The sequence below is a fragment of the Drosophila tropicalis genome, unplaced genomic scaffold (genome assembly GCF_018151085.1).
Source record: "Drosophila tropicalis isolate 14030-0801.00 unplaced genomic scaffold, ASM1815108v1 contig_842, whole genome shotgun sequence".
Lineage (NCBI taxonomy): Eukaryota > Metazoa > Arthropoda > Insecta > Diptera > Drosophilidae > Drosophila > Drosophila tropicalis.
Window position 1 is genome coordinate 41,400 of NW_027173335.1, and position 17,215 is coordinate 58,614.

At 40.3% G+C, this 17,215-nt stretch overlaps 1 protein-coding gene across 1 annotated transcript; it reads right to left on the reverse strand.

Annotated features, from left to right (window-relative positions):
* Positions 1–8,919: 8,919 nt before the first annotated feature.
* Positions 8,920–9,789, reverse strand: LOC137580223 (antifreeze protein Maxi-like). The gene has a single exon (XM_068294143.1). The coding sequence runs from the start codon at positions 9,787–9,789 to the stop codon at positions 8,920–8,922; it is 870 nt and encodes a 289-aa protein (XP_068150244.1).
* Positions 9,790–17,215: the final 7,426 nt, after the last annotated feature.

Below are 17,215 nucleotides of genomic sequence, written 5' to 3' on the forward strand. Positions count from 1 at the left end.
ACTTCTTTTTCCCGCTCTCTCTGAATAAAACGTTTGACTTGTACATATTAATTTGCCTCGTGTTCTTATTTTACAATTTCACTGTGCAGACATTTTTTATTCCTAACATTGGTTGTGGGCCCAGGTCTAACAGAAAACGAAATTTTAAAATTGTAAAAGATGAGTCAAAGTTTTCAAATCGAAAAGCTCAATGAGCATAATTATGATGTGTGGAGTATACAAATGCGAAGTATACTAATTCATCAAGAACTGTGGAAATTCGTGAGTGGAATAGAAGTCGTCGATCCAGCAAAACCGGTAATAGCTGATGAAAAAGCGCTAGCTTGTATTATTCTATATGTGAATACTTCTCAATTGAACTATGTACATTAAAAATTGTAAAACCTCAAAAGAAGCATGGGATGTACTACGCAATGTACACGTGCCCACCGGGCCAATTCAAAAAGTGTTGCTCTATAAAAAACTTTTAAACCTGAAAATGGAAGCAAACAGCGAAATTCCACAATATATAAATTCATTCGTGGAACTAATCAGTAAGCTGACTGAAGTTGGAATTGATTTAAGTGAAGAATTAAAAGTAATAATTCTTTTGTCAAGTTTGAGCTCTGATTATGAACATTTTGTGGTAGCAATGGAGACACGAGATTCTCTACCGTCTTTACAAGTGCTAAAAGTGAAGCTGCTGGCAGAAGCAATTCGCATAAAAGAAAACGGTGAAAAAGCAAACGCGCAACAAGCCTTCTATGCAGGCACGAACAAGAAACAAAATGAAAAACGCGAAACCGGTAAATTTAACGGAAACTGTTTCAAGTGTGGAAAGCGCGGGCATCGATCAGTACAGTGTAGAGTGAAGCAACAAGAAAGTAAAGAAGCAGAAAAGAAACACCAAATTTCTTATGCAGTGTATTCGGAAATACAAAAAGAGAAATTTGCAAACGGCAATTGGTGTATTGACAGTGGAAAACAGTGACTTTGATCAATATCTTCGTTATTTCCTATGATTGTAGGCCTTTCTTTCTCAAGCTTAAGCCTTTTTAGATAAAACGTTCTTCCACATTGATGGCTAACAGGTAAGGAAAGAGTTACCAAAAAAGTTGCAAGGGTATACAAACTTTGACGCGGTCAAAGTTAGCCCCGGCCCTCTGGTTTTGTTGATTGTTGGCTAAATGGTTCAATGTTAAAGGAAATGGAATTCAATGGCAGTGTATATTTTCGTTAGTTTATAATTTTCATTTTTTCAGAATTTGAGTATGCATGTAAATTCATAATGTAAATCGATGCTTGAGCTCTATTTGGAATATGTAAACCTTCCCATTTTCTACAGCCACAACAACACAACGAAAAATTAACAAGCTGTAAGTTTATCTATAACCAATTTTTTTATATTTTTATAAATTTATCTGATGAAATGAATTTATTCGTGTGAGCATTAGCATTTGATACATTGTCAATGGATATATATCGATAAAAATATTTTTATAGAAAGGAATTTGTGAGGATATTCGCGTAATCACGCCACCTAAATGTATAAATTTTTTTTTCTTTTAATATAAATTTATCTGATGAAATGAATTTGTTCGTGTGAGCATTAGCATTTGATACATTGTCAATGGACATATATCGATAAAAATATTTATATAGAAAGGAATTTGTGAGGATATTCGCGTAATCACGCCACCTAAATGTATAAATTTTTTTTTTTTCTTTTAATTTGATTTTTTTATTATATTACGTATTAGAGTAATCATTAGTAATAAGAGCCAAAATGCAACACTTGCAACCTTTATAATCGGATTTGTACCGAGATTCACCTATTTAGCTAAACTGTTTTGAAAATGAAGAATTTTTGTAGATTAAATTGATCTAATCTATAGTATGCAGATGCTAAATGATGATGCGAAATGTTTGAATAAATTTTAAGTTAATTATGAATTATTAATTTCTTTAGTTTCCTGATGTAGAAGGAGAAGTCACAGCTTTCGTATTGGGAGTCTCCGATAACTTTCGCTGGCAGGCTCATGGTAGGGTGGGAACAGACGCGGAGCTCAATTATCATCTATAGCGCCTGCAAGAAATGATGTCCGAAACTCTTTTGTATTCTTCTCTAATAAAATGCCAGGCAAGGGTTAATATGAATAGCCAACATACATAAAATACTCTGTTAAAATACTATGACGTTCACAAAGAACCCCCCACAGGATGTTTTTGCTAGTCGTTTATGAATCGTCATGTGTCAGGTTCTATTATAGTATCTATGTATGTACATACGTACATATGTACAAACAATTTAATTTCACGCAATAATTTGAAACTTACATAATTAAAGCAGGAAATCGAAATATTCGTTAAACAATTTAAAAATTAATTAAATTTACAAAACATAAACCACGGCAGAACAGCTTACTCCCGATCAGTGCTGACACTAGAGTCGTGACTCAGTCACACAAAAAATATTTCAATAAGTCAGTATTTAATTCGCAAAATAATTATTAGCACAACTCCTTCGATTCATCCAAAAGCCCTCATGTAAATGTGGAAAGTTACTTCGCCTCCACTCGCAATACGTCCCGTATCTTGGGTACTGCGAGGGTAACCATTCATCATCGTGGCAAGCAGTTTCAAGTTCGCGCTTTGATTGATATAAGATCCAAAGCGTCCTTAATTTCCTAAAGAATGTTTGAATTGATTAATCCTCCAAGCTGCAAGGCATCAACTAGAATTCGCGGCATTGGGCAATGAAAGACTGATAGCAGCGACAAGGTGTGCCGCTTAGAGATTTCTCCTCCTGACGAACCGCTGCGACAGTTCAAAGCAGTTGCCGTTGTGCTGCCCAGTGTAGCTGAAGCACTTCCATACCGCGCCGTCCCGAATAAGTTTAAGCAATTTCACCAAAGTGCTCCTGTGGATTTGTTGCTTGGAGTAGAGCTCCTTCCCACTATCCTTGGGGAACAAAACATCAAGAATGTTGGTGATAACTTCGTGAGGATCGAGACGATATTCGGATGGGTTCTCTGTAAATCTGTTACTGGAAAATCCAGAAGGTCTCGATTAGAACGCAGTTCCAATTGCTTCAGGTGCTGCGTTTGTCAAGGGGCACCCGAGTTACCAACCCAACACCCTGGTCACTAAATTGGGGAACAAGACCCAGGAAAGAAGACGTGGCATCGACTCTTTCCTGTTCCCAGAACAGACGTTTGAGTTATTCGGGGAATAATTAAATACACTTATCTCACACACCCTCATTCATGTTGAAATTATGGAAATATGCTATTTACATATGTTGAAATAGTTTAAATATGCAAATTACATTTTATCGATTTATAGCTTTATGAGTATTCCATCTCTAACTTTGTTCCACCTCTAACTACAATGATCTTTCTCGCACTTCTTTTTCCCGCTCTCTCTGAATAAAACGTTTGACTTGTACATATTAATTTGTATTGTGTTCTTATTTTACAATTTCACTGTGCAGACATTTTTCTACCTCGTCGTCGTCGATCCAGCAAAACCGGTAATAGCTGATGAAAAAGCGCTAGCTTGTATTATTCTATATGTGAATACTTCTCAATTGAACTACATTAAAAATTGTATAACCTCAAAAGAAGCATGGGATGTACTACGCAATGTACACGTGCCCACCGGGCCAATTCAAAAAGTGTTGCTCTATAAAAAACTTTTGAACCTGAAAATGGAAGCAAACAGCGAAATTCCACAATATATAAATTCATTCGTGGAACTAATCAGTAAGCTGACTGAAGTTGGAATTGATTTAAGTGAAGAATTAAAAGTAATAATTCTTTTGTCAAGTTTGAGCTCTGATTATGAACATTTTGTGGTAGCAATGGAGACACGAGATTCTCTACCGTCTTTACAAGTGCTAAAAGTGAAGCTGCTGGCAGAAGCAATTCGCATAAAAGAAAACGGTGAAAAAGCAAACGCGCAACAAGCCTTCTATGCAGGCACGAACAAGAAACAAAATGAAAAACGCGAAACCGGTAAATTTAACGGAAACTGTTTCAAGTGTGGAAAACGCGGGCATCGATCAGTACAGTGTAGAGTGAAGCAACAAGAAAGTAAAGAAGCAGAGAAGAAACACCAAATTTCTTATGCAGTGTATTCGGAAATACAAAAAGAGAAATTTGCAAACGGCAATTGGTGTATTGACAGTGGTGCCACCTCGCACATGTGCTACGAAAAAGATTTGTTTGTTTCTTACACTGAGAAAAACGATATGATATGTTTAGCTGCTGATTTACAGATTAAAAGCCCTGGAAGAGGAACAGTTCAAATAAATACAAGTGAATGTGTAATAACGTTAAAAAATGTTCTATATGTGCCAGACCTGAAATTAAATTTTTTTTCCGTGAGTGCATCGCTAAGCTATGGTCACACAGTTACGTTCAAAGAAAATTGTGCTGTTGTAAAATCGAATGACGGTAGTACCATGATTGCAGCTTTGAAGCAAGACAATTTGTTTCTTTTTAATAACGCTACCAAAAACAGATTGTTTTATATGAAAGAGAAAGAAATTTTGTGGCACAATAGATATGGTCACCTTAATTTTCGCAGTTTGAACGAAATAATAGATAAACAACTCGTGACCGGCATTAATTTAAAACGTTTTTCGACTGATACTAACTGTAATACGTGTAACCAATCTAAAATATGCTCGCGACCATTCGCTCAAAGTTCAAATTGTGCATCGCAATTGTTAGAATTAATACATACAGATGTATGTGGCCCAATAAACACTCAATCCGTTGGCGGAGCAAAATATTTTATTACGTTCATAGACGATATGTCAAAGCGTGTTTTTGTTTACTTTATGAAATCAAAGAATGAAGCATTAGAAAAATTTCAAATATTCAAAAACTTAGTCGAGTGTCAGACAGAAAGAAAGATAAAAGCCATACGTAGTGATAATGGCGGAGAATATGTTAACAAAAATTTTGATATTTTTCTAAAAGCTCACGGCATAAAACGACAATTAACCGTACCGTATACCCCCCAACAAAACGGCGTGGCAGAAAGAGCGAATCGCACCCTAGTAGAAATGGCACGATCAATGATGGTTCAATCAAAAGTGGAAGAATCCTTATGGGCGGAGGCTGTAGCGACTGCCGCATACTTACGCAACAGATCTCCTTCGCAGGCGCTAAAAGGTACAACGCCTCTTGAAATTTGGAGTGGACACAGGCCTTCGGTGTCTCACCTTCGTATATTTGGGTCTAGTGCTTACGCGCTAGATAAAATGCATCATCACAAATTTCGGCCTAAGGGTAAACTGTATGTTTATGTTGGATATTCTCTAACTGCAAAGGCCTATCGACTCTATGACAGAGATAAAAAGCAAGTCATCGAGCGGCGTGACGTAAAATTTGTTGAAGACGAAGTTCCTAAAAATGTGGGTTATACAGATGAATCGAGTACTAACAATTTTACATCGTTTGTTATAGACAATCATAATGAAAATAATTTGACCCATGACGATGATTTGTTCCCAAATGAAGCACAAGTTTTGGCAACTGGAGAAACAGAAGACTTTACGCCAGAAGAAGCAACTCAACATTCATCTCAAGAAGAAGAAATCGACATGGATGAGACACTTTTCAACGAAAACGAGCAGTATGTGAGTTTCGACGACTCTGAAGCATTCAACGACTCCGAGGAACAAAATGAGCCTGAACGTCGTGGACCTGGAAGGCCAAGTCTTATTCGCACCGGACAGCCAGGTAGACCTAAAAAACAATACAATATGCAATATGGTCGCCTATCATGATGTCGAAACCCCCAATACGGTCAAGCAAGCCTTACAAAGCAAACATTCGTTTGAGTGGGAGAAGTCTATGAAGCGAGAGTATGATGCTCTCATTGCCAACAAAACCTGGTCATTGGTCAACCTACCACCTGGAGAGACAGCAATCGGTTCCATGTGGGTATTTCGAGTTAAGAGAAATAATCAGGGCAACATAACAAATTTTAAGTAAAGACTGGTAGCTATGGGCTGTAATCAGAAATATGGAATAAATTATCAAGAAACCTTTTCGCCAGTTATACGATATGAAAATATTAGACTTGTTTTAGCTGTTGCTGCCGAAAAAGAGTTGTACTTACATCAGGTAGATGTTTCAAATGCTTATTTAAATAGTAATTTAACTGAAACAGTGTATATGAGGCAGCCAGAACATTTTGTTAGTAAAGATCATCCACATCGTGTAATTAAATTACAAAAAGCCTTATATGGCCTTAAGCAATCGGGCAGGGCTTGGAATAGCACACTTAATGAAGTATTAGTGAATCTAGGATTTGAAGCTACAAAAAATGAGCCATGTTTATATAAGAAGATTCATGAAAGTTCGTACAGTTTAATAGCTGTTTATGTAACTTCGTTATTTTCTGAGCTATTGTCGTGAAACTTAATATTAGAGAGTTTACTACGCCTATAAGCGACTATGCCAAATTTGATCAAGATCAGGTGACTGTATCATATAGCTCCCATAGGATTGATCGGTGGAAAACAGTGACTTTGATCAATATCTTCGTTATTTCCTATGATTGTAGGCCTTTCTTTCTCAAGCTTAAGCCTTTTTAGATAAAACGTTCTTCCACATTGATGGCTAAGAGGTAAGGATAGAGTTACCAAAAAAGTTGCAAGGGTATACAAACTTTGACGCGGTCGAAGTTAGCCCCGGCCCTCTGGTTATTAGCCAATCGTCTGACAAAAACTGATTATAAGAATGGAATGAAATAAAGACTAAAACTAAGTGTAGCATGTTCTAGAATAACAATATTACAATGTATACAAATATATTCTATCAATTAGTAACAATATTTATGTGCGCAACATTCAAGTACCTTTGCCTCTTAAGCAACATAACCACCCATGAGTGCATGGTGCTGGACAATTGCTGCGTCGGCAAATATAACACGCACGGCCACTCAGGCCCAATATGCAATATGATACATCCTTATAAAAGACGAAATAGTCGAGCCCTCTGTATCACCTTACAATAGCCCACTTTTATTAGTACCGAAAAAATCATTACCAAATTCCGAAAATAAAAAATGGCGATTAGTAATTGACTATCGTCAAATTTATAAAAAATTGTTGTCCGATAAATTTCCGTTACCTAGAATTGATGACATTTTAGATCAACTAGGTAGAGCAAAGTATTTTTCATGCCTCGACCTAATGTCAGGTTTTCATCAAATTGAACTCGGAGAAGAGTCACGAAACATAACATCCTTTTCCACATGTAATGGCTCATATCGCTTCACGCGATTACCATTCGGTTTAAAAATAGCGCCAAATTCGTTCCAGAGAATGATGACTATAGCATTCACTGGCCTTGAACCTTCGCAAGCTTTCCTTTACATGGATGACTTAATAGTCATAGGTTGTTCCGAAAAACATATGCTCAATAATCTAACAGATGTTTTTGAGAAGTGTAGGCAACACAACCTAAAGTTACATCCTCTAAAATGTTCATTCTTTATGCATGAAGTCACCTTTTTGGGACATAAATGCACAGATAAAGGAATCATGCCTGATGACACAAAGTATGATGTCATTCAAAATTATCCAGTCCCACATGATGCGGACAGCGCTAGAAGATTCATTGCATTTTTCAATTATTATCGAAGATACAAGATTATGTAAGAAAAATGTTAAATTCGAATGGACAAGTGATTGTCAAAATTCGTTCGAGCATTTAAAATCAGCATTAATGAACCCAACTCTGTTACAGTACCCAGATTTTAGCAAAGAATTTTGCAAAAATGGACTACAGCTTCCAGTAGCATACGCGTGTAGATCTTTCACCAAAGGTGAGAGTAATAAGAGTACAACTGAACAAGAGTTAGCTGCAATTCACTGGGCAATCACCCATTTCAGACCATACATTTATGGTAGACATTTTACTGTCAAAACAGATCACAGAGCATTAACTTATTTGTTTTCAATGGCAAACCCAAGTTCCAAGCTAACCAGAATGCGACTTGAATTAGAGGAATATAATTTTACGGTAGAATATCTAAAGGGAAAAGATAATTTCGTAGCCGACGCGCTATCGAAAATAACTATACAGGGCTTAAAAAAATATACCAACCAGTCACAAAATTCTGAGAGTCACTACCAGAAATCAAAGTAAACAGTCAAATTCCTGCACAGGAAAAGAAAAAGAAAATAATATAAACGAGTTGCAAAAGCAATCTCTTAATGCTTCTAAGCCCAATGTGTATGACGTCATTGTAAACAACGAAGTACAAAAAGTAGTGACCTTGCGAATAACTGATTCTTTAACCACATTCAACCATGGCAGGAAAGTTATAGCAAGAATTGACATTTGCGATATGTATACCCATTGGTATACATATCGCAAATGTCAATTCCATTCCATTGAATTCTCGAAGAAGGTCAATTTTTTCAAAGGCTCGAAAAGAAGCCGGTATACTGCGGTATACCGGTATCCCATGCGATGGAATAATAGGATTTGATTTCATAACCAGAGGGCAGGGGGTTAACTTTGACCGCGTCAAAGTTTTAATACGCTTGCAACTTTTTGGTAACTCTTTCCTTACCTATTAGCCATCAATGTGGAAGAACATTTTATCTAAAAAGGCTTGTAAGATCCCAATTATTTACAAGTTTGTTAAATGCTCATGTACATACCGAAACCGGTGTTGTAGTATCGATTGTTAGTAATAAGTATCGATTGTTAGTAATAAGTATCGATTGTTAGTACTAAGTATCGATTGTTAGTATTTTAAGTATCGATGGTATATATTGGTACGCGACCTAAGGTCACACTAGAGCGTGGCGTCTTTCGTTCTTCTTCCGGCAACCACCAAACGAGACAGACATACAGCTGCTCATCAGGAAAAGAAATCTTTTGCCATCGATACTTATACATTTATCTTTCAGAAAATAAATACGCGATTAAAACTCAGAAGTGGGATGACCACCCGAAAAGAGACATATTTAGGGACGCGGCACGCCACGCGTTCCACATCGAGGACGGCCGCCTCCACGCCCACCGCTACAGGTGCACCCACTGCCGTGACGACTGCTGCAGTACCGACGGCCACTGGAGCCGCCGCTGCTGCGCCTGCTGCTACACTACCGAGAGCCGCCGCGCCAACTATGGACAGACGCGCCTCGGCCAGGCACGCCGCTGCTGGGCCAACTGCTGACACATCCGCCCCTGCCGGTCCAACCGCTGACATGCTCGCCCCCGCCGGGCCAACTGCGGCCATACGAGCCCCTGCTGGACTAACTGATGCCCCTGCTGGGTCAACCGCTGCCACACCCGCTCCTGCTGGGCCAACTGCCGTCATACTCGCCCCTGCTGGACCGCCCGCTGCCGCCACAATACCTGCTGCCGCCACTGTGCCCGCTGCCGCCATTACATCCGCTACCACCCTAATTGCTGCTGCTGCCGCCGCCACTGTGCCCGCCGCCGCCACTGTGCCCGCCGCCGCCATTGTGCCCGCTGCCGCCACTGTGCCCGCTGCCGCCATTGTGCCCGCCGCCGCCACTGTGCCCGCCGCCGCTATTGTGCCAGCCGCCGCCATTGCACCCGCTGCCGCCACTGTGCTCGCTGCCGCCATTGCGCCCGCCGCCGCCATTGCGCCCGCCACCGCCATTGCGCCCGCCGCCGCCAGTGTGCCCGCCGCCGCCAATGCACCCGCTGCCGCCATTGTGCCCTCCGCTACCATTGCACCCGCTGCCGCCATTGTGCCCGCCGCTACCATTGCACCCGCTGCCGCCATTGTGCCCGCCGCCGCCATTGTGCCCGCCGCCGCCAATGCACCCGCTGCCGCCATTGTGCCCGCCGCCGCCAATGCACCCGCTGCCGCCATTGTGCCCGCCGCTACCATTGTGCCCGCTGCCGCCATTGCGCCTGCCGCCGCCATTGCGCCCGCCGCCGCCATTGTGCCCGCCGCCGCCATTGTGCCCGCCGCCGCCAATGCACCCGCTGCCGCCATTGTGCCCGCCGCTACCATTGCACCCGCTGCCGCCACTCGCCATCGCCTTAATTGCTGCCGCCGCCGCCACTGCTGTACCCGCCTCCGCTGCCGCCACATCCATTACGGTACCTGCCGCTGCTGCCACTTCCACTGTACCCGTCGATTATATGTCTGCCATGTGGGCTGCAGCCTCGCTCGCCGCCCCTGTCACTGGTCCCGACGCGGAACCATGGGAAGAGGTGCCCGCTTCAGTGCCCTCCGTATCTACTGCCGCAGCCGCCATCACACCGGCCACTTCCGCCTCCCCCAGCCTGGATGAGCAACTAGCGACGCTGCAGAAACAACACGAGTTGCTACAGTTACAACATCGAATCCTCAAACTGCAGCAGGGAATCGACGAGTTCCAAGCTCCAAGGCAGCAAGTCAGTGACGTGAGTGTCATTGAGAGCATGGTGGCTCGATTCTCGGCAGATACCGCATACGATGTGAAAAAATGGCTGAGCGATCTGGAAGACGCATTCGATATTCTAGAGTTAAACGACCGTCTACGTTTGGTCGCATGCCGTCGTATGCTGGAAGGTACGGCGGCGGTACTGCTGCGCACGGTATCGGTGCACAGCTATGAAGAACTGAAGGCAATCCTCTTGCGGGAATTTGGACGCTCGTGTAGCGTCGAGGAGGTGTACCACGCCCTGCGTGGCCGGCGCATCAAGGCAGGCGAGGGATGTTTGAGGTTCGCAATCGAAATGCAGGAGATTGCCAGGAATGCTCCAATTCCGGAGAACGAGCTGGTCGACCTGATCATCGACGGATTGCGGGACAGCTCTACTCGAGTCGGTATGCTGTACTCAGCTCGGACGGTGGCTGAACTGAAGCCCCTACTGGAACGCTACGAGCGCCTCCGTATTCCGGCCGCTGCCTCCAGACAAGGCAACAGCGTGAAAGCGCGGCCAACAACAACTCCCGTAGCGCCGGGAAGCAGATCGTCAGGCACCGCCACGAGTGAGACCAGGTGCTTCAACTGCTCAGGATGGGGGCACTACAAAAGTCAATGCCCAAAACCGATAAGACCCCCGAGTTCATGTTTTAAATGTGGCATAGTGGGCCACGTCTACAAAGACTGTCCGTCTCGAATCGGGAACGCCACCAATATCACTGCTGCCGCCGCTGCTGATGAAGCAGGAGATGGACTAGACCATTTACAACGGGTGAGTGTTGCTTTTGTTGGTGATGAAGTGACTTTGGGGTTTGTATGGGAGCTATATGATATAGTGGTCCGATCCGGCTGAATCCGAGATATACAACGCCTGCAGTATATACAAGCCTATGTGCAAAATTTCAGCTCTGTAGCTCTTACGGTCTAGGAGGAGTTTGCGTTGATCCAGACGGACGGACGGACATGTCTAGTTGAACTCGGCTCGTAGTGCTGATCAAGAATATATATACTTTGTATGGTCGGAGATGCTTCGCTCTATGCGTTGCACAGTTCTGACCAAAATTAATATACCCTTTTTGCAAGGGTATAAAAACTTTTAATTCGAAATTAGATTACAGTAATTCAGAAGATTGGTTTATACCTAGACCACGAACTTAAACTTTATGTTATGTTCTTTATGTTCCATATACTTTCAACCCCTATATATGTGACAAACATTTCACAGTGCGAACAGACCATAGACCATTAACATATGTATTCTCCATGGTCAAACCAAGGTCAAAATTAACAACAACCAGAGGGCGGGGGCTAACTTTGACCGCGTCAAAGTTTGTATACCCTTGCAACTTTTTTGGTAACTCTTTCCTTACCTATTAGCCATCAATGTGAAAGAACGTTTTATCTAAAAAGGCTTATGCTTGCGAAAGAATGGCCTACAATCGTAGGAAACAACGAAGATATTGATCATAGTCACTGTTTTCCACCGATCGTTTCTATGGGAGCTATATGATATGGTCGCCCGATCTTGATCAAATTTGGCACAGTCATTAACATATATATTAAACTAACAAATGTTGAATTTGAAAGCAATCGCGTTAAAAGTAACGAAGTTATTTACAAAAGTCACTGTTTTCGCCCGATCGTTCCTATGGGAGCTATATGATATAGTCATCCGATCTTGATCAAATTTGGCACAGTCATTAACATATATATTAAACTAACAAATGTTGAATTTCGCGTTAAAAGTAACGAAGTTATTTACAAAAGTTACTGTTTGCGACCGATCGTTCCTATGGGAGCTATATGATATAGTCATCCGATTTTGATCAAATTTGGCACAGTAGTTAACAGGCGTAATAAACTCTCTAATATTAAGTTTTACGATAATAGCACAGAAATTAACGAAGTTATTGAGAAAAGTCACTGTTCGTGACTTTGGGGTTTGTATGGGAGCTATATGATATAGTGATCCGATCCGGCTAAATCCGAGATATACAACCCCTGCAGTATATGCAAGCCTACGTGCATTTCAGCTCTGTAGCTCTTACGGTCTAGGAGGAGTTTGCGTTGATCCAGACGGACGGACGGACATGGCTATTTGAACTCGTCTCGTCGCATTACTGACATGGGAACTGAGTATAAAAATCAGATTATAATAGATATATGCAAGTCATCAAGATTAAAAATCTAACATCTCAAGATTAAAAATCTAACATCTGCGGCCACACCAGACTTTAGGGACAATATATCGAAGTCCGATTGGGATGTTTGGATACAATAGTTCACTTATTGTTACAATACAACAGCCTCGTCGGTGCCTGTAAGTTAGTACGTTCCACCTTTCCCTCTGACGGCATTTGTGGCGTCACCGGAGTAGCGGCGGGTAGAGTCGTATATCAAGAAGTTTAGGGTGGAGGACTTGACTTCGTCGTCTCGCTGTACGATTGGCCTTGGGGCTCAACAGTGTATTAATAAGACAAATATTTAACGGCAGTGTGCCGGAGTAAATGTTAAATGATCAATATCTTTATTAGCCAATCGTCTGACAAAAACTGATTATAAAAAATAAATACTGAAATAAAGACTAAAACTAAGTATAGCATGTTCTAGAATAACAACATTACAATGTATACAAATATATTGTATCAATGAGTAACAATATTTATGTGCGCAACCTTTACCTTTGCCTCTTAAGCAACATAACCACCCATGAGTGCATGGTGCTGGACAATTGCTGCGTCGGCAAATATAACACGCACGGCCACTCAGGCCCAATATGCAATATGATACATCCTTATAAAAGACGAATTAGTCGTGCCCTCTGTATCACCTTACAATAGCCCACTTTTATTAGTACCGAAAAAATCATTACCAAATTCCGAAAATAAAAAATGGCGATTAGTATTTGACTATCGTCAAATTAATAAAAAATTGTTGTCCGATAAATTTCCGTTACCTAGAATTGATGACATTTTAGATCAACTAGGTAGAGCAAAGTATTTTTCATGCCTCGACCTAATGTCAGGTTTTCATCAAATTGAACGCGAAGAAGAGTCACGAAACATAACATCATTTTCCACATGTAATGGCTCATATCGCTTCACGCGATTACCATTCGGTTTAAAAATATCGCCAAATTCGTTCCAGAGAATGATGACTATAGCATTCAGTGGCCTTGAACCTTCGCAAGCTTTCCTTTACATGGATGACTTAATAGTCATAGGTTGTTCCGAAAAACATATGCTCAATAATCTAACAGATGTTTTTGAGAAGTGTAGGCAACACAACCTAAAGTTACATCCTGAAAAATGTTCATTCTTTATGCATGAAGTCACCTTTTTGGGACATAAATGCACAGATAAAGGAATCATGCCTGATGACACAAAGTATGATGTCATTCAAAATTAACCAGTCCCACATGATGCGGACAGCGCTAGAAGATTCATTGCATTTTTCAATTATTATCGAAGATTTATACAAAATTTCGCCGAACATTCTCGTCACATAACAAGATTATGTAAGAAAAATTTAAATTCGAATGGACAAGTGATTGTCAAAATGCGTTCGAGCATTTAAAATCAGCATTAATGAACCCAACTCTGTTACAGTACCCAGATTTTAGCAAAGAATTTTGCATAATCACAGACGCAAGTAAATATGGACTACAGCTTCCAGTAGCATACGCGTCTAGATCTTTCACCAAAGGTGAGAGTAATAAGAGTAGAACTGAACAAGAGTTAGCTGCAATTCACTGGGCAATCACCCATTTCAGACCATACATTTATGGTAGACATTTTACTGTCAAAACAGATCACAGAGCATTAACTTATTTGTTTTCAATGGCAAACCCAAGTTTCAAGCTAATTTCGTAGCCGACGCGCTGTCGAGAATAACTATACAGGACTTAAAAAAATATACCATCCAGTCACATAATTCTGAGAGTCACTACCAGAAATCAAAGTAAACACTCAAATTCCTGCACAGGAAAAGAAAAAGAAAATAATATAAAAGAGTTGCAAAAGCAATCTCTTAATGCTTCTAAGCCCAATTTGTATGACGTCATTGTAAACGACGAAGTACAAAAAGTAGTGACCTTGCGAATAACTGATTCTTTAACCACATTCAAACATGGCAAGAAAGTTATAGAAAAAATTGACATTTGCGATATGTATACCAATGGAATTCTCGGCGAAGGTCAATTTTTTCAAAGGCTCGAAAAAGAAGCCGGTATACTCAACATAAGTCAAGTCAAAGTGGCACCGAGCGAAAAGATCTTTGAAACTATCTCAATAGAATCTTTTAAAATATGGGCAATAAAATTTTACAATCATTAAGAGTAGCGCTACTCAAGCCGGTGACCCTATTATCAAATAAAGATAAAGAAAATGAAGCAATACTGTTTACGTTCCACGATGACCCCACACAAGGAGGTCATACTGGAATAATAAGAACTATGGCCAAAATAAAAAATACTATTGGAGGAATATGACACGAGATATATCTCAATATATAAAAAAATGTAGTAAGTGTCAACAAGCAAAAATAACAAAGCACACAAGAACACCTGAAACGCCGCGACTGGCTTTCGACAGGGTAATTGTGGATGCGATCGGTCCACTCCCAAAAACCGAACAAGGAAATGAATACGCAGTAACCTTAATCTGAGATCTAACTAAATACCTTGTAATAATACCAATAAAAGACAAAAGTGCAAAAACAGTAGCGAAAGCTATCTTTGAAGATTTCATTCTGCAGTAAGGTCCAATGAAGACGTTCATTTCGGACATGGGAACAGAATATAGAAACTCAATAATTGAAGATTTATGCAAAAACTTGCAAATTAAAAAGATAACTTCAACTGCACATCATCACCAAACTGTAGGCACTGTGGAGCGAAGCCACCGAACACTCAATGAATATTTACGATCATACATTTCAGTTGACAAAACTGACTGGGATGTATGGATACGGTACTTCGCATATTGTTTTAATACAACACCCTCTATGGCACATGATTATTGTCCATATGAGTTGGTATTTAGTAAAACTGCGAACTTACCCAAACATTTTAATAGTGTTGATAATGTAAATCCACTATATAACATAGAAGATTATGCTAAGGAATCAAAATTTAGATTAGAACAGGCTTATAAAAGAGCCAGAATTATGTTAGAACAGCATAAGGCAAAGAATAAGGAAATATATGATAGAAAGGTAAAAGATATCGAATTAGAAATAGGAGGTAAAGTTTTATTACGTAATGATTTAGGCCCATACATTATAGAAGAAATAAAAGATAGGGATAACATTTTAATTAAGGATACAAAGAATAAGAAACAATTAGTGCATAAAGATAGGTTAAAAATTTTTATCAATTAATATATATGAACAAAATAATAATAAAACAAAACAAAATTTTTATCTGCATTTAATGACACTATACATATATACATATATACACCCATGAGTGCATGGTGCTGGACAATTGCTGCGTCGGCAAATATAACACGCGCGGCCACTCAGGCCCAATATGCAATATGATACATCCTCCATACATACATACTCTTATGTAAACATTATACATTTATACATTCATACATTTATACATAAATATGTTTATACATAAGCATACCGCTCCTCTGCCTGCATTGTAATTAAGAATCATTGAATAAACCATACTCAAAACGACAAGACCTGCTTGTGTCTTAATTTATTAAATTCCAAAATATACTACATCTCAAAGGATTCTACATCGAGCATATTACATAAGTGCATAAAATGGAAATACGAATCTACACACAAATACATAGGAAGTACATAAAAGATCATGCCACGGGCTTGTGGTCAGCAAAGCCGACTCAGCATATTCCCGACAATAACTCAACGCTTGCGACATAACTAAAACGGCTGAACATTGCTTCGGCCAATATTATCATTGCGAGGGCCGTTCGTTGACTTGGCTGTTAACTAGTCCCCCCTTAAGATTGTTGTCGTCCTCGGTGACACTTAATTCATTTAGCACAGCCTGCAGTTTAAGGGAATATCTTCTCCGGTACCAGTACTGGTAGATTATGCCAATGCATTGGCATTGCAATGCAGCCAATGGTGAGTCTGAGGATTACACCGACTATGAACCAAACTCGCGGAACCCCCCGGAAACCACGTCGTCTCTTAGTTGTCGAATTATGTGCAAATTATGCTCATTCATTTTGGTCGTGTCCTGTAATATTTTGGACTTTTGTTCAGAACACCGTTGTAGTTAATGTATGTGGTAATCGGTGCCAGGTGGCTTGGCTGTGTGTGGCATAACGCTAAACCTCCAGAGTGTAATCTGCTGGCGCAAGTCTCAGAAGCCGACTTCTTGCAGAACGTCGTATAGTTTGTTGTAGCGCGCTCTGTTACTGCTAGAACTTAATATTAGAGATTTTATTACGCCTATAAACTACTGTGCTAAATTTGATCAAGATCGGGTGACTATATCATATAGCTCGCATAGGAAAACAGTGACTTTTGTAAATAACTTCGTAGCTCCCATAGGAACGATCGGTGGAAAACAGTGACTATGATCAATATCTTCGTTATTTCCTATGATTGTAGGTCATTCTTTCGCAAACATAAGCCTTTTTTAGATACAACGTTCTTCCACATTGATGGCTAATAGGTAAGGAAAGAGTTACCAAAAAAGTTGCAAGGGTATACAAACTTTGACGCGGTCGAAGTTAGCCCCGGCCCTCTGGTTTTTTCTTTAATTATTTTATTTACTGTATAAGTTAATAAAAAAAGGTTAATTTGTTTTTGTGCTTCGGTGAT

Excerpts from the sequence above, each read along its gene's own strand:
- LOC137580223 (XM_068294143.1), bottom strand. The coding sequence starts at position 9,789 with ATGGCGGCGGCGGGCACAATGGCGGCAGCGGGTGCAATGGTAGCGGCG.